At 35.8% G+C, this 25,933-nt stretch overlaps 1 protein-coding gene across 1 annotated transcript in view; it reads right to left on the minus strand.

The window, feature by feature from the left end:
* Nucleotides 1-12,520: 12,520 nt before the first annotated feature.
* The window catches only part of LOC145692450 (cholinesterase 1-like), a 103,739-nt gene continuing 90,326 nt past the window's right edge, over nt 12,521-25,933 (minus strand). Inside the window, exons 5-7 of the mRNA XM_081767758.1 lie at nt 17,037-17,211; nt 14,873-14,965; nt 12,521-12,636 (exon numbers count right to left, since the gene is read on the minus strand). Coding sequence (XP_081623884.1) covers nt 12,521-12,636; nt 14,873-14,965; nt 17,037-17,211 — 384 coding nt within the window. The remainder of the gene's footprint in view (nt 12,637-14,872; nt 14,966-17,036; nt 17,212-25,933) is intronic.

Raw genomic sequence — 25,933 nt, forward strand, 5'->3', positions numbered from 1 at the left:
GTATTCAGAAAGCAGACACTTTACCGCGGAGCTAACTTACTACGTTGAATTCTGCTTGTTCTTTCTACTCAAAATACCACATAAGAGGCCAAATGAAGGCAATTCAAAAATATGGCAATTTTGAATTCAAGATGGCGACTTCTCCAATGATTTGTTTCTTCACTTAAACTGAACTACGTCCTTAATAACATAGCGAAACCTGGCTTACCTACCAAGAGCACAACTTACAATTTTCATGGTTACAAATTTTTGAGACGCCCTTTTGAATCAAAGATGACGACTTTTCCAATATGTCGGATTTTTCCCCTCACATGAGCTGTACTTTACACACTTGAACTCAATTTCGTGATTCCACTATATCTACAAGTTGTGTAGAATTAGACGCCCCCTTATAACATTCCTAGCACTTTCTGACACCGAACATGACTATTTTTTTCAAGTTTAAGGGCGGATTCGCAAACTACGCATCAGAATAAACAACACCTCGAAATTTCAACATCCTAGATACAGCCATTACAAACTTCACATTTTTTCGATTTGCGCCGCGAAACGAAAACGAATTTTAATGCTCTCTTTTCTATCATAAACTATGTTCCTAGCTTCACTGCCTGACAAAATATGACGTTTCTATGGTGTGCGAAACTACTCTAAAAACCAGCATTTCGAAACGACGAAAAATTTCGACACTTCATTTACATGGAAAATGTCGCCTTTTTCGTGATATCGTAATTTTCCCATTACTCACATCCCATGACGAACAAGTATGCAAAATTTGGTGTTTGTATGTTTTGTGGAAGTATGCAAACAATTAAGTGTGTTTCCGACTTTAGATGTATATAATTCCACGGACGCGGGCCCGCTACGTACCAGTACTATGTGAGCAGTAAGTAGGAAATCCAAAATCTAAGGAATTGAGTAGTGTAGGGGAACGACGTGAGCCTACTGTGCAAAAGACCTGCGTTCGATCCCTAACAAGTTTTTCTCTCACTTTTTCTTTCTTTGAAAGTGTATTTTTATTGCATAGGTGATTGAAAATAAGCTTGACTTTATTATATACGGCATTTCATTCCAACCGGACCCGCAACTAAAACTATTAAATCGAAAGGGGCACTTTTCCACGTATCTTATATATTAAAATTATGTACGCTACCGACGAGACAATTTTCAAAGGTGCCCATTTGTCTGTGTGTGTGTGCGTGTATGAGCGTGTGTGCGCAGTTGCGTACGCAGGAATTTATTTCGGGAAGGGCCAAACTCAATATCAGTGTATTTTATATTGAAATTCCTAAACTTGTCCCAAAAATTAGGCTAAATTTACTCAAAAGTTGGAATTTCGGTGGTGGTCCGAACCCCTAGGACCCACCCCCTGCGTACGTCCCTGTGTGTGGGTGTATTTCCTTAAAATTAATATTTTATACTTTCCATTTGTGGTATTCACTTCAAATTTGGTATACGCATGTATCTTAACGAGGAACATAAAAGGGGAGAGAGATATTTTGCAATCATTTCCGGTTTGAAGCAGACACTGTTGTCGCGAGACAAAATGTATTGTTCTCTTGTATAGACACTATATCGTGAAAATGATGCCCAATGTTTCTTTCAGACTCTTTTTCGGGGACATTGCCTCCTCAGAGCGCCCCTGGCGAAATCAAAATAATACGTTTATAATACAATAACAAATAGAAGGTTATCACCGTGCCCCAGGGGTAATACTCCCCCCACCCCGAACATTGCTTCCGATAGAGACACTGGTGATGCTCCATTTCCAAAGCTACATATGTTTGATTTTAAATACTTCAGTATCGTCTCGAAACTTTACACGAACATACTGCCTAGTTTCGAGATCATCTCAACAGTTAGCGTATAAAAATATCCTTTCCGTCTGTCTGTAATAACGAAAATATTTTGTTCACACAATGCGAACAGAAACTATTTGGTAAAATGAAGCAAAGTGATAAGAAAAAAATGCAAGATAAAACATGGTCTGCGGGGATTCGAACTAAGACCAGCTACTCAGAAAGCAGACACTTTACCGCGGAACTAACTTACTACGTTGAATTCTGCTTGTTCTTTCTACTCAAAATACCACATAAGAGGCCAAATGAAGGCAATTCAAAAATATGGCAATTTTTAATTCAAGATGGCGACTTCTCCAATGATTTGTTTCTTCACTTATACTGAACTACGTCCTTAATAACATAGCGAAACCTGGCTTACCTACCAAGAGCACAACTTACAATTTTCATGGTTACAAATTTTTGAGACGCCATTTTGAATCAAAGATGACGACTTTTCCAACATGTCGGATTTTTCCCCTCACATGAGCTGTACTCTACACACTTGAACGCAATTTCGTGATTCCACCATATCTACAAGTTGTGTAGAATTAGACGCACCCTTATAACATTCCTAGCACTTTCTGACACCGAACATGACTATTTTTTTTCAAGTTTAAGGGCGGATTCGCAAACTACGCATCAGAATAAACATCACCTCGAATTTTCAACATCCTAGATACAGCAATTACAAATTTCACATTTTTTCGATTTGCGCCGCGAAACGAAAACGAATTTTAATGCTCTTTTTTCTATCATAAACTATGTTCCTAGCTTCACTGCCTGACACAATATGACGTTTCTATGGTGTGCGAAACTACTCTAAAAACCAGCATTTCGAAACGACGAAAAATTTCAACACTTCATTTACATGGAAAATGTCGCCTTTTTCGTGATATCGGAATTTTCCCATTACTCACATCCCATGACGAACAAGTATGCAAAATTTGGTGTTTGTATGTTTTGTGGAAGTATGCAAACAATTAAGTGTGTTTCCGACTTTAGAGGTATATAATTCCACGGACGCGGGCCCGCTACGTACCAGTACTATGTGAGCAGTAAGTAGGAAATCCAAAATCTAAGGAATTGAGTAGTGTAGGGGAACGACTTGAGCCTACTGTGCAAAAGACCTGCGTTCGATCCCTAACAAGTTTTTCTCTCACTTTTTCTTTCTTTGAAAGTGTATTTTTATTGCATAGTGATTGAAAATAAGCTTGACTTTATTATATACGGCATTTCATTCCAACCGGACCCGCAACTAAAACTATTAAATCGAAAGGGGCACTTTTCCTCGTATCTTATATATTAAAATTATGTACGCTACCGACGAGACAATTTTCAAAGGTGCCCATTTGTCTGTGTGTGTGTGCGTGTATGAGCGTGTGTGCGCAGTTGCGTACGCAGGAATTTATTTCGGGAAGGGCCAAACTCAATATCAGTGTATTTTATATTAAAATCCCTAAACTTGTCCCAAAAATTAGGCTAAATTTACTCAAAAGTTGGAATTTCGGTGGAGGTCCGAACCCCCAGGACCCACCCCCTGCGTACGTCCTTGTGTGTGGGTGTATTTCCTTAAAATTAATATTTTATACTTTCCATTTTTGGTATTCACTTCAAATTTGGTATACGCATGTATCTTAACGAGGAACAGAAAAGGGGAGAGAGATATTTTGCAATCGTTTCCGGGTTGAAGCAGACACTGTTGTCGCGAGACAAAATGTATTGTTCTCTTGTATGGACACTATATCGTGAAAATGAAGCCCAATGTTTCTTTCAGACTCTTTTTCGGGGACATTGCCTCCTCAGAGCGCCCCTGGCGAAATCAAAATAATACGTTTATAATACAATAACAAATAGAATGTTATCAGCCGTGCCCCAGGGGTAATACTCCCCCCCCCCGAACATTGCTTCCGATAGAGACACTGGTGATGCTCCATTTCCAAAGCTACATATGTTTGATTTTAAATACTTCAGTATCGTCTCGAAACTTTACACGAACATACTGCCTAGTTTCGAGACCATCACAACAGTTAGCGTATAAATATATCCTTTCTGTCTGTCTGTAATAACGAAGATATTTTGTTCACACAATGCGAACAGAAACTATTTGGTAAAATGAAGCAACGTGATAAGAAAAAAATGCAAGATAAAACATGGTCTACGGGGATTCGAACTCACACCTGCTATTCAGAAAGCAGACACTTTACTGCGGAGCTAACTTACTACGTTGAATTCTGCTTGTTCTTTCTACTCAAAATACCACATAAGAGGTCAAATGAAGGCAATTCAAAAATATGGCAATTTTGAATTCAAGATGGTGACTTCTCCAATGATTTGTTTCTTCACTTAAACTGAACTACGTCCTTAATAACATAGCGAAACCTGGCTTACCTACCAAGAGCACAACTTACAATTTTCATGGTTACGAATTTTTGAGACGCCCTTTTGAATCAAAGATGACGACTTTTCCAACATGTCGGATTTTTCCCCTCACATGAGCTGTACTCTACACACTTGAACGCAATTTCGTGATTCCACCATATCTACAAGTTGTGTAGAATTAGACGCACCCTTATAACATTCCTAGCACTTTCTGACACCGAACATGACCATTTTTTTCAAGTTTAAGGGCGGATTCGCAAACTACTTATCAGAATAAACATCACCTCGAAATTTCAACATCCTAGATACAGCCATTACAAACTTCACATTTTTTCGATTTGCGCCGCGAAACGAAAACGAATTTTAATGCTCTTTTTTCTATCACAAACTATGTTCCTAGCTTCACTGCCTGACAAAATATGACGTTTCTATGGTGTGCGAAACTACTCTACAAACCAGCATTTCGAAACGACGAAAAATTTCAACACTTCATTTACATGGAAAATGTCGCCTTTTTCGTGATATCGGAATTTTCCCAATACTCACATCCCATGGCGAACAAGTGTGCAAAATTTGGTGTTTGTATGTTTTGTGGAAGTATGCAAACAATTAAGTGTGTTTCCGACTTTAGAGGTATATAATTCCACGGACGCGGGCATGCTACATACCAGTACTATGTGAGCAGTAAGTAGGAAATCCAAAGTCTAAGGAATTGAGTAGTGTAGGGGAACGACGTGAGCCTACTGTGCAAAAGACCTGCGATCAATCCCTAACAAGTTTTTCTCTCACTTTTTCTTTCTTTGAAAGTTTATTTTTATAGCATAGGTGATTGAAAATAAGCTTGACTTTATTATATACGGCATTTCATTCCAACCGGACCCGCAACTAAAACTATTAAATCGAAAGGGGCACTTTTCCACGTATCTTATATATTAAAATTATGTACGCTGCAGACGAGACAATTTTCAAAGGTGCCCATTTGTCTGTGTGTGTGTGCGTGTATGAGCGTGTGTGCGCAGTTGCGTACGCAGGAATTTATTTCGGGAAGGGCCAAACTCAATATCAGTGTATTTTATATTGAAATTCCTAAACTTGTCCCAAAAATTAGGCTAAATTTACTCAAAAGTTTGAATTTCGGGGGTGGTCCGGACCCCCAGGACCCACCCCTGCGTACGTCCCTGTGTGTGTGTGTATTTCCTTAAAATTAATATTTTATACTTTCCATTTGTGGTATTCACTTCAAATTTGGTATACGCATGTATCTTAACGAGGAACATAAAAGGGGAGAGAGATATTTTGCAATCGTTTCCGGTTTGAAGCAGACACAGTTGTCGCGAGAGAAAATGTATTGTTGTCTTGTATGGACACTATATCGTGAAAATGATGCCCAATGTGTCTTTCAGACTCTTTTTGGGGGACATTGCCTCCTCAGAGCGCCCCTGGCGAAATCAAAATAATACGTTTATAATATAATCACAAATAGAATGTTATCAGCCGTGCCCCAGGGGTAATACCCCCCCCCCCCCCGAACATTGCTTCCGATAGAGACACTGGTGATGCTCCATTTCCAAAGCTACATATGTTTGATTTTAAATACTTCAGTATCGTCTCGAAACTTTACACGAACATACTGCCTAGTTTCGACACCATCTCAACAGTTAGCGTATAAATATATCCTTTCCGTCTGTCTGTAATAACGAAAATATTTTGTTCACACAATGCGAACAGAAACTATTTGGTAAAATGAAGCAACGTGATAAGAAAAAAATGCTAGATAAACATGGTCTGCGGGGATTCGAACTCAGACCTGCTATTCAGAAAGCAGACACTTTACCGCGGAGCTAACTTACTACGTTGAATTCTGTTTGTTCTTTCTACTCAAAATACCACATAAGAGGCCAAATGAAGGCAATTCAAAAATATGGCAATTTTTAATTCAAGATGGCGACTTCTCCAATGATTTGTTTCTTCACTTAAACTGAACTACGTTCTTAATAAAGTAGCGAAACCTGGCTTACCTACCAAGAGCACAACTTACAATTTTCATGGTTACAAATTTTTGAGACGCCCTTTTGAATCAAAGATGACGACTTTTCCAACATGTCGGATTTTTCCCCTCACATGAGCTGTACTCTACACACTTGAACGCAATTTCGTGATTCCACCATATCTACAAGTTGTGTAGAAATAGACGCCCCCTTATAACATTCCTAGCACTTTCTGACACCGAACATGACTATTTTTTTCAAGTTTAAGGGCGGATTCGCAAACTACGCATCAGAATAAACATCACCTCGAAATTTCAACATCCTAGATACAACAATTACAAATTTCACATTTTTTCGATTTGCGCCGCGAAACGAAAAAGAATTTTAATGCTCTTTTTTCTATCATAAACTATGTTCCTAGATTCACTGCCTGACAAAATATGACGTTTCTATAGTGTGCGAAACTACTCTACAAACCAGCATTTCGAAACGACGAAAAATTTCGACACTTCATTTACATGGAAAATGTCGCCTTTTTCGTGATATCGGAATTTTCCCATTACTCACATCCCATGACGAACAAGTATGCAAAATTTGGTGTTTGTATGTTTTGTGGAAGTATGCAAACAATTAAGTGTGTTTCCGACTTTAGAGGTATATAATTCCACGGACGCGGGCCGGCTACGTACCAGTACTATGTGAGCAGTAAGTAGGAAATCCACAATCTAAGGAATTGAGTAGTGTAGGGGAACGACGTGAGCCTACTGTGCAAAAGACCTGCGTTCGATCCCTTACAAGTTTTTCTCTCACTTTTGCTTTCTTTGAAAGTTTATTTTTATTGCATAGGTGATTGAAAATAAGCTTGACTTTATTATATACGGCATTTCATTCCAACCGGACCCGCAACTAAAACTATTAAATCGAAAGGGGCACTTTTCCACGTATCTTATATATTAAAATTATGTACGCTGCCGACGAGACAATTTTCAAACGTTCCCATTTGTCTGTGTGTGTGTGCGTGTATGAGCGTGTGTGCGCAGTTGCGTACGCAGGAATTTATTTCGGGAAGGGCCAAACTCAATATCAGTGTATTTTATATTGAAATTCCTAAACTTGTCCCAAAAATTAGGCTAAATTTACTCAAAAGTTGGAATTTCGGTGGTGGTCCGAACCCCCAGGACCCACCCCCTGCGTACGTCCCTGTGTGTGGGTGTATTTCCTTAAAATTAATATTTTATACTTTCCATTTGTGGTATTCACTTCAAATTTGGTATACGCATGTATCTTAACGAGGAACATAAAAGGGGAGAGATATTTTGCAATCGTTTCCGGTTTGAAGCAGACACTGTTGTCGCGAGACAAAATGTATTGTTCTCTTGTATGGACACTATATCGTGAAAATGATGCCCAATGTTTCTTTCAGACTCTTTCTCGGGGACATTGCCTCCTCAGAGCGCCCCTGGCGAAATCAAAATAATACGTTTATAATACAATAACAAATAGAATGTTATCAGCCGTGCCCCAGGGGTAATACTCCCCCCCCCCCCGAACATTGCTTCCGATAGAGACACTGGTGATGCTCCATTTCCAAAGCAACATATGTTTGATTTTAAATACTTCAGTATCGTCTCGAAACTTTACACGAACATACTGCCTAGTTTCGAGATCATCTCAACAGTTAGCGTATAAATATATCCTTTCCGTCTGTCTGTAATAATGAAAATATTTTGTTCACACAAGGCGAACAGAAACTATTTGGTAAAATGAAGCAAAGTGATAAGAAAAAAATGCAAGATAAAACATGGTCTGCGGGGATTCGAACTCAGACCTGCTACTCAGAAAGCAGACAATTTACCGCGGAGCTAACTTACTACGTTGAATTCTACTTGTTCTTTCTACTCAAAATACCACATAAGAGGCCAAATGAAGGCAATTCAAAAATATGGCAATTTTGAATTCAAGATGGCGACTTCTCCAATGATTTGTTTCTTCACTTAAACTGAACTACGTCCTTAATAACATAGCGAAACCTGGCTTACCTACCAAGAGCACAACTTACAATTTTCATGGTTACAAATTTTTGAGACGCCATTTTGAATCAAAGATGACGACTTTTCCAACATGTCGGATTTTTCCCCTCACATGAGCTGTACTCTACACACTTGAACGCAATTTCGTGATTCCACCATATCTACAAGTTGTGTAGAATTAGACGCACCCTTATAACATTCCTAGCACTTTCTGACACCGAACATGACTATTTTTTTCAAGTTTAAGGGCGGATTCGCAAACTACGCATCAGAATAAACATCACCTCGAAATTTCAACATCCTAGATACAGCCATTACAAATTTCACATTTTTTCGATTTGGACCGCGAAACGAAAACGAATTTTAATGCCCTTTTTTCTATCATAAACTATGTTCCTAGCTTCACTGCCTGACAAAATATGACGTTTCTATGGTGTGCGAAACTACTCTAAAAACCAGCATTTCGAAACGACGAAAAATTTCGACACTTCATTTACATGGAAAATGTCGCCTTTTTCGTGATATCGGAATTTTCCCATTACTCACATCCCATGACTAACAAGTGTGCAAAATTTGGTGTTTGTATGTTTTGTGGAAGTATGGAAACAATTAAGTGTGTTTCCGACTTTAGAGGTATATAATTCCACGGACGCGGGCCCGCTACGTACCAGTACTATGTGAGCAGTAAGTAGGAAATCCGAAGCCTAGGGAATTGAGTAGTGTAGGGGAACGACGTGAGCCTACTGTGCAAAAGACCTGCGTTCGATCCCTAACAAGTTTTTCTCTCACTTTTTCTTTCTTTGAAAGTTTATTTTTATAGCATAGGTGATTGAAAATAAGCTTGACTTTATTATATACGGCATTTCATTCCAACCGGACCCGCAACTAAAACTATTAAATCGAAAGGGGCACTTTTCCACGTATCTTATATATTAAAATTATGTACGCTGCCGACGAGACAATTTTCAAAGGTTCCCATTTGTCTGTGTGTGTGTGCGTGTATGAGCGTGTGTGCGCAGTTGCGTACGCAGGAATTTATTTCGGGAAGGGCCAAACTCAATATCAGTGTATTTTATATTGAAATTCCTAAACTTGTCCCAAAAATTAGGCTAAATTTACTCAAAAGTTTGAATTTCGGGGGTGGTCCGGACCCCCAGGACCCACCCCCTGCGTACGTCCCTGTGTGTGTGTGTATTTCCTTAAAATTAATATTTTATACTTTCCATTTGTGGTATTCACTTCAAATTTGGTATACGCATATATCTTAACGAGGAACATAAAAGGGGAGAGAGATATTTTGCAATCGTTTCCGGTTTGAAGCAGACACTGTTGTCGCGAGACAAAATGAATTGTTGTCTTGTATGGACACTATATCGTGAAAATGATGCCCAATGTTTCTTTCAGACTCTTTTTGGGGGACATTGCCTCCTCAGAGCGCCCCTGGCGAAATCAAAATAATACGTTTATAATACAATAACAAATAGAATGTTATCAGCCGTGCCCCAGGGGTAATACCCCCCCCCGAACATTGCTTCCGATAGAGACACTGGTGATGCTCCATTTCCAAAGCTACATATGTTTGATTTTAAATACTTCAGTATCGTCTCGAAACTTTACACGAACATACTGCCTAGTTTCGAGACCATCTCAACAGTTAGCGTATAAATATATCCTTTCCGTCTGTCTGTAATAACGAAAATATTTTGTTCACACAATGCGAACAGAAACTATTTGGTAAAATGAAGCAACGTGATAAGAAAAAAATGCAAGATAAACATGGTCTGCGGGGATTCGAACTCAGACCTGCTATTCAGAAAGCAGACACTTTACCGCGGAGCTAACTTACTACGTTGAATTCTGTTTGTTCTTTCTACTCAAAATACCACATAAGAGGCCAAATGAAGGCAATTCAAAAATATGGCAATTTTGAATTCAAGATGGCGACTTCTCCAATGATTTGTTTCTTCACTTAAACTGAACTACGTTCTTAATAACATAGCGAAACCTGGCTTACATACCAAGAGCACAACTTACAATTTTCATGGTTACAAATTTTTGAGACGCCATTTTGAATCAAAGATGACGACTTTTCCAACATGTCGGATTTTTCCCCTCACATGAGCTGTACTCTACACACTTGAACGCAATTTCGTGATTCCACCATATCTACAAGTTGTGTAGAAATAGACGCCCCCTTATAACATTCCTAGCACTTTCTGACACCGAACATGACTATTTTTTTCAAGTTTAAGGGCGGATTCGCAAACTACGCATCAGAATAAACATCACCTCGAAATTTCAACATCCTAGATACAGCAATTACAAATTTCACATTTTTTCGATTTGCGCCGCGAAACGAAAAAGAATTTTAATGCTCTTTTTTCTATCATAAACTATGTTCCTAGATTCACTGCCTGACAAAATATGACGTTTCTATAGTGTGCGAAACTGCTCTGAAAACCAGCATTTCGAAACGACGAAAAATTTCGACACTTCATTTACATGGAAAATGTCGCCTTTTTCGTGATATCGGAATTTTCCCATTACTCACATCCCATGACGAACAAGTATGCAAAATTTGGTGTTTGTATGTTTTGTGGAAATATGCAAACAATTAAGTGTGTTTCCGACTTTAGATGTATATAATTCATTATTACCTATGTTTGTCATTAACATTCTTACAATTTGTCAATATCTTGTTTACAGCTCAAAACAATTACAGGTGAATTTTAATTCTTTCTAATTTTTATGCGGCCCATTTTGTCAACCCACAGAAATTTATAATTCTTATCACGTTGAATGACTTTAGCTTTGACGAATATAATCCGTCTTGCTGCGGTCAATGATTGGTTTATGTATATTGAGTTATTCTCAGTCAAATCTAAATGAATGGCAGAAAGATTTCTTTTAACACGCCTTCTTTGTAATAAAGACTCTTTATCAGGTCTGCGCAGAAATTTGAATATTATACCATGAGTTGGTCTATTATTTACTTTCGGTAATCTATGACATGCGTCAATCATACTCTCATTAATTTCAAAATCCAAAGCTTTGCCTACACCAAATACTTTTTGTACCACATTCTCGTTTGGTGTTACTGGAACCCCGTAAATTTCTAACGTATTAGACCTAGAATACTGTTCAATTTCGTCATTTTTCAAACTAAGTACACTAATTTCTTTCTTAAGTTGAGCATTTTCATTTATTAGGTTATCAGTTTGAATTTTCTGGTTTTGAATGATCTGTTGTTGATTCAAAATTAATTTATTATTGTCTGCGAGCTTTTCATGACAGTTTTCAAGAGATTTACCCAAATCCTCTTCTATTTTCTTTAAACTTTTTAGTATATCTTCCTTAAAATGATCAAGCAAGAATGTTAAGTCTTTTTTTGATAATACATCCATCTTAGTCTTTTCCGTATTCACCTCGCTATCAGACATTTCACGACTTGGTCTACGTTTTGACATACAAACATTGCACAGCTACGGTTTTCCACTTTTATGCAAATTCGCACAGCCAGTATGAAAGGAGGTATGACACTCTTTACAATTTATTTTATTTTTTAGCAGTTCTTGAGATGGGGGAGGAACACTTTCCACAAACACTCATAATGAATTTAGAGACATTTAAGTCCTCATTTCCATCCGATTTGCGTCAACGCAAAATAAAATTCACAAATTATTTCGCAGTAGACAGCATAATAGCTATAATTTGATCTTATATTTTGCGTTGCATTATCATATATAAAATCTATGGAAACTGCTATATTAGTAGCTTTGGATAGGTCTCTTAGTTCAGTTAGTACTGGTATCACTGTTTTTAACCGATAATATTTTATTTCCTTTGATAATTTCATTGAAACAGATTCCAAGCCTGTCTCATTTTTTCTTATGAAAGAACTTGACATAGAGGAAGCAAAATATAGTATTTTTGAACATTGTAACACTGTATTTGTTGAGATATTAACTCAGATGCATTACACATGCATTTAAATTGTCTGATATTTGCGATTTGAGTATATCCATGCCTTAAATTCTTGTGACTTACATGAAATAGCAGGACAGCATTCCTAGGTTGTTTACACTCAATCCAGAGTGGGAATTATTTTATCCCAAAGGCTACATATAATTGACTTGGAGCTTCCTTCAAACGGCTAACAATCTCGTTACCTAGTATTGAGGTTATAGCTTAGATCTTCACACCTTGGAGTTTGGCTTTCTACTACCAGTACTCCACTAAATATTTACACTTCACTCCTGATTCTCGTATAATATCGAAAAATTCACTAGGATAGTACGTGAATATTGTTCTCCAAAATGTGTGTGACTTCACTTCGCATAATGGCTAAAAGCAGCCGATCGAATGCTTGAAGAATTGACCGAAATTCAGAGTAATGACCAACTGCAGAATAATCAATACTGAAATTAGTAATGGAATATTAAACTAAGCAGACGGAAGACTGATACATTATTCAAAGAAAAAAGTCTAAAACGACTTTCAGAAGATTTTAATCTCAGAAGACTGATTAAAACTACAGATTCATTGATACTGTTTACAAAACCTCCCCTCGTTTTACTTTTATTAGCTACTGAATAATCCGAGAAAGAAAAAGCTTGCTCTCTACATCATCACCTTTTAAAGGAGTCAAAACCCTCTCCTTGTATCTGCGAAAGAGACATCTTTTTTTCCTGTGAGATATAGAGACCTTCAATTACCTTGGTTTTCCTATTTACATTACTTTACTATTAGCAATTGCATGTCACTCAGTTCTAATAGTTTGGCAATAAACCGCAAAGTCTTAAGTTTAATGTGATACATAATACATCTTGTTTATCTTCTAATTTCGTCTTTTATTTAGTTTTTAATCCACCTTATTATCATGTATCTGCTCCATGTATGACTTCAATCTAGTTCTGGAAGTTTAAGCAAGTAAACAATATCTACAGGATTTGTATCTTATGCTGGTACACAGTGTTTCTACAAATTTTTCCTACATAAAATTGAGTTACATGGATACAATATTTATATGCTAAAGCATATACTCATTTTATTACATGTTGCAATTAAATATGCAGCTATCATTCTGCAGAAACGTTAAAACGGTTTATTTTTAATTTGATGTTCAGTGGCTGTTCGACTGCTGTCAAGGCATGTCGGAAAGCACCATCCACTGTTTCCACAAGCACCTATGTGTTTTCTTTTAAAATAAAAACGACTAAAAGAAATGGTATTAAAAGAAATATCGAGGTAGAGAGACAAAATATGCTTTACACGGTACTTTCCAAGAGCATGGGTCTCAATATTAAATATAATTTTTAACATTAATCTTCAATACATCTACTCGTTCGGTACGCTACAACAGCAAGGCTAAGAGAAGTTAACTCTTCTAAATGTGTGGAAATCCTGGTTGGGCTTAAATGCAGAGGTTTAGTTCGAACGATAGTTACATTCCAGGCTTACGGTCGCCTTTATTGCAGGTTTACATTCCCTAGAATAACCTCTGTTTTCTTTCAAGTCTTTTAGATATATTCAATACTTTAATACAATTTCCGTTCTAGTTGCTAATTGAAAGATTGATTTGACAATTCTTTACACTGTCTTGATCATTGACTTTTAATTTTCGTCTTTCCAGCCAAATTAATGACTATTGGTAGTATTTCTGAAATTTCTATAAATCATTTCCTAATAAACAGGGGATATGCAACGATTATCAAAATATTAGTAACTCATTCTTTTAGAAACGATTACCTAATAGCAATATATAGTTATAATGAACATAAAAATAAAAGATATTCAAATGACAAAAAGCATATCCTAGTGATATATGTAGAAGTAATCTACTTATATTTATCGAATGAATATACTTGCTCACTTTATGACATACTTTACATAAGATGAAAAGAAAAGCTTCGATCAAATTTTAAAAAGAATTTTAATAGATCGCAATGCAATAACAACCTTCGATTCCTATATTAATATTCTATTCACAATGATTGTAAGTATTCTGATCACTTAAATTTAAAAACGTTTAGACTTCATGGGTCTCAAGGAAGTTTCATGTTCTGCAATATTTAGAATTTTGGGCTTTAACTTTTCAAATCATATTACGTTTTATATCTAATATATTCAGATATGCATATATATATATATATATATATATATATATATATATATATATATATATATATATATATATATATATAAAAGAGAACGCACAAATCCTTTGTTACCTCATCACGCTAATACGGCTGAACCAATTTCTTTTATTTTTGGGGGGTTATTAGGATTTGGACCCTAGATGGTTTTTATCATATCACTTTAATTTTTAATTACCAGTGTCTTGAGATAATTGACCATTCAAGTGTCCATAACGTACAAATCCTTTGTTAGTTCATCATAGGTAAAAATAAACGTATTTATATGCAACCCGCATGACCGTGTCACTCGGCGGGTTAACATAAATGACAGGCGATATAATGATAACATTTACTGCAATCTACTATGGTTTTTATCATATCACTTGAAAGCGAAAACTTCCGGGGTGACCGCAGCGAAGCGGGGTGAACGCTGCTAGTATATATATATAATATTCATAATTCATTGAAAAATTATTGTAAGTTTTAGTTATTTTACTCACCAGATTGTCTAAGCAAAGCTTCCACTAAACCATCTCTTCTAAGTTGAACATCTGTAGTAAAGTTATTTGGTTCCAGATAATCATCGGCATAAACTAAAATGTGATATATAGGTGTTAACTTATGACATTTTATGTGTCGTCTATATTAAGCACATACATTTTTAGAACACATATTTAAAAAAATCTGTTTAATGTCACATGATTACTCCAGTTAGGCTAAGAGGGACGGGTGATATAAGCAAGTGAATTATGGTGGAAGAATTTGTACAATCATAATGTGAGAGCGAACGAGAGTACCCTGATAAAACGCAAGGACACGGTGCTATTCACCATAGATTTACTTAGATGCGGATCAAATCGGAGACCCCGTGCACCAGAGGTAAACGCTCTGCCACTCAACCACTGTCTCCTCAACATCTATATGAAGTATGACAGAATATACCAATATTGTAACCTAACATCGTTATACAGAAACGTTTTCATACTCACTTTACATTTGTACTTCTTTAAAATTTAAACTTAATTTCGGAACGAAAACAGCAATTAATGAAGGATAAAAATGTATCTAAATGATCTACTAAACCAAATATATTAACGGCTATAATCAGCAGAATATTAGCATTTATTTTCAGATTTTTTGTTGATTTTATTACAGTGTTAAGGTCCACTTTTATTCTAAAACACTTAACAGTAGTATTCTTCCCTATATGCTTAAATAAATAACAAGGTAAGTAAATAAAAAAATTCACCAAAACATATATATTCAACCACGCAGGATAATTGTGTTGTAACCAATGTCAGCACTTGCTGTCTTTAGGTTATCCAGAAGCACAATAGCACCATTGTGTTTCACAATTACATTCCACAATTGTAGTTTTTTTTTTTTTACAAGTTCCTAATGTTGGTTTTCCCGGTTACTTGCATTAGTATTGTAGCGAAGAGTTGAGATTCAGGATACTCTAAACATTCAATCAAACACCTAGTTTAAACTTGTGATGACAAAGAGGTGTTTTTTTTTTCGAGATGGTGCCATGTTGTACGCTCTTTACCATAAAAATCTAAACTACATTCGGAGTTGAAGTCAAACAGAATGAACTAACATAGATCCTCACGAATTTCCTTAAGGTTCTTTACAAGGTGTTTTTTCTTCGTTTTGTAATGGATTAATGTATACAGTCTATAAGATACATTGGTTACCTGGACTATCTCTTTGTATATACTTGCGAGCCATAGCATCAAATTTCATAATTATAACATATAATAAAATTAAAAAAAATGTTCAGTAAAAAACGAAATTCCTTATTCTGTATCAAAATAAATTGGCATACAATACATTAAATAGGTCTGCTACACAAATTTTATTAAGTAAAAGTATTCAATACAATAGTTCACTATTGGATTCTTTCTGAAGGTTTTTTTTTGTATTTAATAACATCTATTTAAGTCGACAAAAGGTTTAATGCCTTTGGCTCTTAACTAAGTTCAATTAGCATTATTTTTACAGATGTTTATTATAAGAATTCCGTTGTTTAATTCCCTTAATAGAAAAGGAAAATTGAAATGTAAGAACACAACTTTTAAATACACAAATGCCGTATCAGATACTTTGTGAGTATACACTGTGACTTCGATAATATTGAGGAAGCAGTTTTAGAAACAAAAATATCTTGGAAAAGAAAATGTCATCTTACGATGTAATGGATATGCATAATTGAACAGGTAATATCGCTATGTATATTTACTAACTGTATTTAAGGTATTAGATCCATAAAGTTGACTGAAATGCTCCTAATGTTCATAGTTCTGATGTCAACTCTAAGGGATATCATTAGAGATCCAGAAGTCACAGTTGTGAGAAACGAAGTAGTAGAATCGGTTCCAGCGTATGTTCAAGACATGCCTTTCCAAGGGGTGGCAAAATTTGACATATAATTATACACAATAGATATGTATGGCATTCAGATTATTTTACATAAATATTCATTATGCACTACTACGCAGGGTGTTTAAGAGAGCTCTGGCAATAGGCATCTCACAAGAAATCACTATGATAACAAAAATATCTCTTTAACGAAAGAATTCATGATAAGTGTTCGTTTTGTCCCTTCGGAAATTACTTCAACATTTACGTACTAAAAAATATTTATTTCATATAATTACACACCTAGAAATAAACCCAATGCTTCGTTTTTCGTTGTTCCAGCCATCACTGGAACGTGATTGAAAACTCCAAGTTTATACATTTCCACTGGATCCTCATACAAAAACATAACGTCCCCAGCAGATTGTATAGCAATTCTGCCTGCTGAAGATTTCAAACCAAGACTACTTTGTTGACCCTGAAATTTAAATCGAACTAATTATTTCTGTATTACAAAAAGCATTCTCAGTGCAATTGTGTTTTAATTATCTTTATGAAATACAAAATTGGAAAATAATTATCATAAGCATGAAAGAAACATTAATTCTTTTCTAAAATTGAAATTGTACACGTAAAAGAGTATTCCAATGTATATCAAGCATATGGCATGCAATCCAGACATCTTATCCAGAAACCTTAATATACTCTTTCACAAAATAAGTATCTCCCCCTGAATGCTCTAATTCCATTCCTTGGAGTCCAGATTCCTTGCAATTTGTAAAACGTCTGGACAAATGCAACTCAACTTACATGTAACTGTTCTCGCCACTGACAGCAATTGGTAGCACCGAGTCAGGTCTTTATGCAACTAAACTTTTGAGTAGATAACGCGCGAAACAATTCTCCATTGACACACATTCTCCAATTCTCCCATTTCAACATCTTTTCCTTTGTGTTGAGGAGAAGATTTTCCTTGTCATACTGAGTATGCATTGAAATTGATATTGAAACATTTGAAAAAAGTTTGAACCTGACCGGGATTTGAATCGAAGTCTCCGGAATAGAAGTTCAGTACGATAGCAACTTACCTACCGCGTAACTTCATCTCCACCCAAATTAGTGGCTAGTAAAAATCGTTTCATGGAAGATCACACGCAAGATACCAATGCTCGTATAAGGAGACGTTGCTTATGTGAGTGTAGCAATGACTTACTCGAGATGTCCTTCCTTAACTCAAAAACAAGTTATATTTATCTTCCTCAATAAGGAAAATATCACGAAACGTTTATCAAATTGAGACTATGTCATCGTTTTCAACTGTGCCGGTATTGTGCCATCAGTTGTAGGTCAGCATAATCTCTAAAAATACTCATAGAATAATGTAACAATTGGGGATGTAACTGATGTACTTAACAACTAAATTATGATTGAATTTAAATAAAATTCAAATGTTTCTAAATTTGAAAAATGACTAGTTGTGGGAAGTAGGTGAGAAAGAGAAAGGATGTAACTAAGAAATAGGAATGAACACTAGCCTAATAGTTCCAACGAGGCTGGCGTTGTCCTAGTCATCTGGAACGATGAATATCTTTCTCTGGAGGAGCCTGGATAAGCTGGAGACAGTCAACATCTGGATCACTATCCTGTTGGTCTGCAAGCGGCGTCGATAATGCGTCTTTATGATGATGTCCTTCTACACCTTCATTCCACTAGTCTGCTGACGAACTCAAAAGTGTCTGCGGTGATAACACAACATAATGGTACTCTTGACTTATGGAGCTGGCTATTCTCCAACGGTGCAATCTGCTTATCTCGTCGATCATGCACCTATCCTAATCGTGTGTCGAATACCCTTTGTTGTTGTGTTCCTCGTGGTTTTGTTCGGCTGAAGAATGAAGAGTTAAGCGTCCAGAGAATCGGGAAGTATCACGCTATGCTTGAAGGTATGCGGAAAGGTAATGAGGAAGCTAGTCGAGTTTATTAACAAAAATGTGTTTACAACAGGTGTCTGAGAATGTAAAATCCAGATCAAAGTTTTCTTCCAATGAGTTTTCAAGAGTTCATGATTCTATCGTTAATAATGTAATTTAATAAAAGAAACGAATTTAGTGAATTAAATTAGAGTTTATACAATTATCTCATCGTCACTTCATATCCAATACACAGTTACTTCACACAACTATGGTCCCGAATTACATTAATATTTTTACTCACTGTAACTTCCAATTTCCCAAGAAGAAAGATGAGAAAAAATATTTTCACATTCTTTGAATTCTATCAACAAATGTCGAAATAGAAAGTTCTATTTTTTATCTTCTGTAACCACTAGTTTATTTTTGTAATTTACTGTGAAAGTACTAGAATCTTATGGCAGCGACCCGGCTTCCAATCCCATCAGTGGAACTCTTCTTATTGGAAGGCATTGTTAACATAATCGGTATATTTAATTTTGTTATTCCTTTATTATTATTATTATTATTATTATTATTATTAGTAGTAGTAGTAGTATTAGTAGTATTATTATTATTATTATTATTATTATTATTATTAGTAGTAGTAGTAGTAGTAGTAGTAGTAGTAGTAGTAGTAACAATAATTCGTACTTTGTTTTAATAAAAAACAAATCATCCCATAAAAAATCTTTTATGTAAAGAAATTTGTCAGCTTCGAGCCTCGTTCACTATTAAAAAGTTATCTCATGTAGAACCAAGTCTATTATCCCTATACGAACTCTAATGGTTTGAATGTAAGAACAGTACGAGCCTGTGCATCTTACAAGGGAAGTTCAGACTTTCTTCGGGGCCATCTTTCGCGAGGTAGTAGTGCACATTTAGAATGCTAATATTACAAACTGAGACAACTCAATAGCCAGAAGTAGCGAACAGAAAGCGTCTTAAAGTTTCCGACTCGCATCATATATGATACCACAAGTTAGGCTATCAGGTGACCTCGTGGCCGAGCGAGGAACATCTACGCCTAAGGTGCGAATGATTTTCTGCTCGCTTCCCGCTTGATTCATTTTTTTACATTTAACCAATTAAGCAGTCATTTGTAACTACAAGTCAAATATTACTTCGTCATATATTTATAATGCATAAAACAATAGAAATGTTCAAATCATATGTAAAACCTTGTAATCTTCCATGATGACTAGCAACAAAATGTAACCTATTCCATAAATATATTGACATCACCAATTATAAAACGGTTAACACAGTCGTTGTGTAAAATGAGTCTATATCTGTGGGAAATGAGTCTATATCTATATTGATGTTTCATGTCTATATCTGTGGGAAGGGTGCGAATTACAAGGGAGATGAGGGGCAATCCCCTCGGTAATACTGGATGTATGCTAGAGCCAGGGTTGTCATTTCAGTTGACAATAGCATGGGAACTTATGACATTTGTAACCAGGGATATCATCTATTGGAGCAAGAGTGAGCAATTGCCCCCACCCGAAGAGTTAGAAGAATACATATACTTAAATTGATTGTCTACTAATATACTAGTAAAAACGTGAGTTCTATATCGCTGATGCTCTTGCCTCCTCAAAGGTAGTTTCATCAGCCTTGTAATTTGCACATTGTCCACAGATATAGACGCAAAGCGTCGAGATCAGTTTTTACACAACGACTGTGGTAACTATAATATGATTCGCGATATCAATATAATTACGAAATGTTTACATTTTGTTGCTAGTTAACATGGATCATTGGAAAATTTTACAACTGATTTGAACATTTCTATTGCTTTATGCATTATAAACATGAATTAATAATTTTACTTGTAGTTATAAATGGTTATAGGTTCAAGGACGAAACCTAATTCAAGCGGGAATCGAACCGTGACCCTTTGACCATGTAGTGTAGATGCTCCTCACTCTGCCACACTGTCACTTGATAACATATATGCGGCGAGGATTATATATGCGGACTAGCCTTTTGGCCAGCTGGGGGCTTCGCCCCCAGACCCCCGTATTTGCTCGGCCTACGGCCTCGCATGTCATATGTTCGTGCATTTATTCTTGATGTTTCCTTAAATCGGCCCAACATCCCCAGATCTCATATTTATCATCCTTTGCTCCTTGCTTAATAACTCACAGTTTATTTTTTTTATAGCAACCTTTGTTTTGTCAACCACAATTTATCGACTTATTATATAATGAATGGTGATGTTGGATTCTCATTTTCAGAGGTTTTTTTTTCTTATTTATAATTTTCAAAAAAGAAATGTGGGATTTTTGTTCGACCATAACTCTTGCATATTTGTAAGACAAAGGTCGATTCTTTTTCTTGTAACTTTGTAGTATTTCCACACCCCCCCTGTGGTATCCTGCTACACGCATACTCCTTTGAATGAAAGCTTTTGCTTCGTCATGTCTTTCGTATACTAAAAAAACTGGAACGTAAGTGGTATTTGTGTCTGGGAAGGTTCGTATCATAGTGTCAAAATCAAGTTCAATATGATTTGTATTTGGACAGGCAAAAAGGATTCTCCATAAAGAAGCTTAAAGGGATTTCTTTTTGCGTAGACTCTTATGTTACCATCAAGTATAAGTGGAAAGGAATTTTTGCAGCAGACATGTATCATACTCCGAAATGAAAGTCCAATGGTGTTGTTCCCTGGGTAATTCCATAGCTATCACTCACTAAAAGGAACTATCGTAGAAGTTGTGGGTATACAACATTTTTTACAAAAGCGGTTCCTTCAATTATTCTTTCAGACTGAACCAATAATACAACTGAATCCCTTGATCGGACACGTCCAAGTGCGACGTACAGTTGGCCGTGAGCGAATACGTCACTCAGAAGACGTCCCATTAAATAATTGGAAAGATTTTTCAGTTCCCCATGAAACCACTTTACGGTTAGAAATTTTCATTTCTGATGATTCACATCGGTAAAGCTAACGAAAACGTACAAGCATACCGAATTTGAAGTTTTTATTCCAATTCTAAGTACCTAAAACACGAGATTATAGGTCCAGAAAAAGTCTCATTTAAATAACATGGGGAAATTCTTCATCCCCTCTTTAGACCCCCTAAAAATTAAAAATATTCACTTTTGGCAATTTTCCTGTGGGTTTGTTCCAAAAAGCTATAATCATATCAAATTTAATCATTGTAGCCCTGCAGGAAGTGCTCAATAATTTGAGGGTGTAAAAGGTGTTCCATATAAATAACATAGGAAAGATTTTTCAGTTCCCTATAAAACCACTCTAAAGTTGGAATTTTTTACTTTTGGCAATTTTTCTGTGGGTTAGTTCTGAAAGGCTAAAATCATGCCAAATTTCATCATTCTAATCTTGCCGGAAGTGCCTAAACATTTTGGGGTATAGAAGACGTCCCATATAAATAACATTGGAAAGATTTTTCAGTTCCCCATGAAACCCCTTTACGATTAGAAATTTTCATTTCTGATGATTTACTTAGGTAAAGCTAACGAAAACGTACAAGCATACCGAATTTGAAGTTTTTATTCCAATTCTAAGTACCTAAAACATGAGATTATAGGTCCAGAAAAAGTCTCATTTAAATAACATGGGGAAATTCTTCATCCCCTCTTTAGACCCCCTAAAAATTAAAAATATTCACTTTTGGCAATTTTCCTGTGGGTTTGTCCCGAAAAGCTATAATCATGTCAAATTTAATCATTGTAGCCCTGCAGGAAGTGCTTAATAATTTGAGGGTGTAAAAGGTGTCCCATATAAATAACATGGGAAAGATTTTTCAGTTCCCTATAAAACCACTCTAAGGTCGGGATTTTTTACTTGTACTGATTTACTTAGGTAGTGCTAACGAAAATGTGTAACCATACCGAATTTCAAGTTTCTATTCCAGTTCTAAGTACCTAAAACATGAGATTATAAGTTCATAAAAAGGCCCATTTAAATAACATGGGGAAATTTTTCATCCCCTCTTTAGACCCCCTAAAAATTAAAAATATTCACTTTTGACAATTTTCCTGTGGGTTAGTTCCGGAAAGCTACAATCGTGCCAAATTTAATCATTGTAGCCCTACAGGAAGTGCTCAATAATTTATGTCAGCTCATGTAGTTTTATATATATATATATATATATATATATAATTTATGCGTCGTATTATATATGCGGCGAGTGAGAAATCTTAAGTTACTTTTTGTCCGCTATTTATGGCTATTGCTCTCTTCCAGCTCATAATTTGAACAGTTCAAATGTGCAATACTGCCTTCCAAAGGTAGTCGCGAAGTTCGTTTACCAATTTCCGGTTTCCTTTTGTTAGTTTAAGAAAATTTCATGACTTCGCTGTTACGGAACACTGAAGTTCATAACTCTTACTATCAATGATAACTATGCCCATTATATGAGAAGATATTGTCCTATAGCTACATTCATTATTACTTCTTATATACATAGATAATAGTTAATTAATAAATGGGAATTTACCACATACATTGCAACATATTGCACTGGGTTACTAAAGTACATCATAGTATCGGATGTCGCGGCATCGTTTTTTCCCAAGTTGAGCTCGAAGAACGTTACCTTTCATACCTTTTTTCGAAATGATTTTGTATATATTTGCGCGTTTCGTTTTGGATACTATTTCCGTTCTCAGGAGGGGGATAGTCACCATGCTTAGAGAAAGTATTAAATCACATTCAGGTAGTCCTGTTATCAGATCGTCGGAAGTCATGACAATTTTGATCTGTGGTTCACAACATGTATTACTTAACACAAAAACATTTCAATCAATGACATATGGTCTATTTTGTCCAATGATGTTGTGTCATCTTTCAGCAAGCTGCAGAATTTCAGATTCATAGTAGGACCTGATATCATCCGCGAAAAACTGAGGAAGGCGCTGATATGCAGCCTCATCGGAATTCAATGTAGAGCACAGAAGGAATGTTGAAGAGAAACAAGTGGAGCTTTGTCAGAACAAGCTCAGTGGTGTGGCAGCAGATGCCATCCAAGCTCTGAGTTCTTTTACGGGTGACTAAATTTGTGTGTGGTTTCCATTTGTCGTAATGGAACAAGGTCTTTTTGTTGTCAACGAGTTCTGGCCGTTTCTTGATGATGCCTTCATTTAAACTATTCAATTACCGACATACTCTTCGGAATCGATATTCGTGTTCTTAAGTAAAAGCATTCTTTGAGATTCCACCGCACAGAGTATAATCTTTCTCTGATGAATATGTGTTTTCGATGTCGTTTGAGGAAACGACACTTCGGGACCACAAAAGTTTGTGCACTACATTGCTTTACTTTCTTTAAAAAACTTATATATATGTTTTTCACGGATAATATATCTGTCCCTCCCTTCTATCGATGGTATAAAAATAAAATACTACGTATTACGGCATATCATTTCGCCAGTACATTCATATTTCTTGATAAGTTAGAAAAATATTCTTGCATACTGTAGCGAAATGTGTGTTTGTTTTTCTTTCATGCATTGTACGAATAACGCAAAGAGTAAACGCAATAAAAACGAGACAAGAAGTAAGACTCGATGTGAAGTGCGTTCGCTCTCTCGATAAGTAATGCGTCTTGGTCGTGAGTTTTAGGCCCCGGCGTATGGCTCGCCAAGTCAGCAAAAATTTTCTCGATTCTGATTGGCTGAGAGAGGTCACGAGACGTTAGGCCCCGCCCACGCGGGAAATTCAAATTTTCAGGTCACGTGGTATGACGTCATGAGTCACCCTGCGGGGAAATCCCTCACCAGAGATTTTTGAAATTTGTTCCCTTTTACGGGTAAGATGAGTACTTTGATACTTGATTCTGATTAGTTGACAAATGTCACGTGATCTTAGACCCCGGGATATTTGAAATTCGTTCCCTTTTACGTGTAAGATGAATGCTTTGGTACCACGATGCTGATTGGCTGACAGAGGTCACATGATCTTAAGCCCTGTGACTTTTGAAATTCTTTCCCTTTTTACGAGTAAGATGATTGCTTTGGTACCACGATGTTGATTGGTTGATAGAAATCGCATAATCTTACACCCCACCCCAATGCTAGACATTCAGAGTGCTATGACGACGATCCACCCTAGACCTGGATTTTAGAATTTTGTTCCCTTTTATGGTTATCCTTAAAGTTCCCATGGAGGGTTCAACCTCCTCTTAAATAACCTTTTTGGTATCATGATATTGTACTGAAGTTTACATTAAATATTATCATTCTCTTTGGCAGATAAGATGATTACCAGCTTTCTTACCTTGATGGAGATCCTGTCCTTGAATTAGTAGCCTATGTCTCTGGAAGTAACAATGGTGAAAGAGGGGTCCATCGTTGTCGCTTGTAGATTTCTTATAACACATTGTTGTGAGTTTAAGCGATTTTTTAAACGCTCAGTAAGCGCTTCATTAATGGAAACAGTGTTGCCAGATTTTTTCTTACCTAAACTGCTCCGATTCTTTTCGAAACGGTTCCGCAGAGTGCAAGAAATTTTAAACTAAAATTTTTTCGAACTAAAAAAATTTCAAAACTAAAAATTTTCGAACCAAAAAAGTTTGTTACTAAATATTTCAAACCAAAGTTTCAAACAAAAAATTTTGAAACAAAAATTTCAAACAAAAATTTCGAAACAAAAATTACAAAAAAATTTCGAAACAAAAATTACAAAAAAATTTCAAACTAAAAAATTAAACAAAAATTTTTCGAACGAAAAAAAATTTAAACAAAAAATTTTCGAACCAATTTTTAAAAACAAGTTTCGAACTAAAGTTGTAAACCACATTTGAAAGTTTTCAAATCAATTTTTTGAACTAAATTAAAAACCAAATTTTGGACAATAAAAATTCTTTAATTAATTTTTCGAACAAAATAATTTCAAACTAATCATTTAAACCAAATCTTGGATATATTTTCCACCTTAAATTTTCAAGATTACCATTTATTTGAAAACAAGTGTTCAGGGTTTCAAGAAATAATAAAACATAATTTTTTTCAACTTGTTGTATTTTAACGAAAGGTATGTGCTCTTCTCATACAAGTTTATTAACATAATAAATACAGGATCTAGTTTAATAAATATGTTGGACGTATCATCATCTTCGAATGTTGTAGACGTATCCTGTAAAGAAAAAGAAGAAACAACGGATTACTTTATGAATTTCTTTTTTTTCCTGAAGCAATAAAAACGAGTCAATATTGATAAGAGAGAAATACAACTTACACGTAAAAGATGGATCTGTTTAGGCTCATCTTCCTCCT

This window comes from Thermobia domestica, chromosome 8, assembly GCF_964235325.1.
Source record: "Thermobia domestica chromosome 8, izTheDome1.hap1.1, whole genome shotgun sequence".
Classification (NCBI taxonomy): domain Eukaryota; kingdom Metazoa; phylum Arthropoda; class Insecta; order Zygentoma; family Lepismatidae; genus Thermobia; species Thermobia domestica.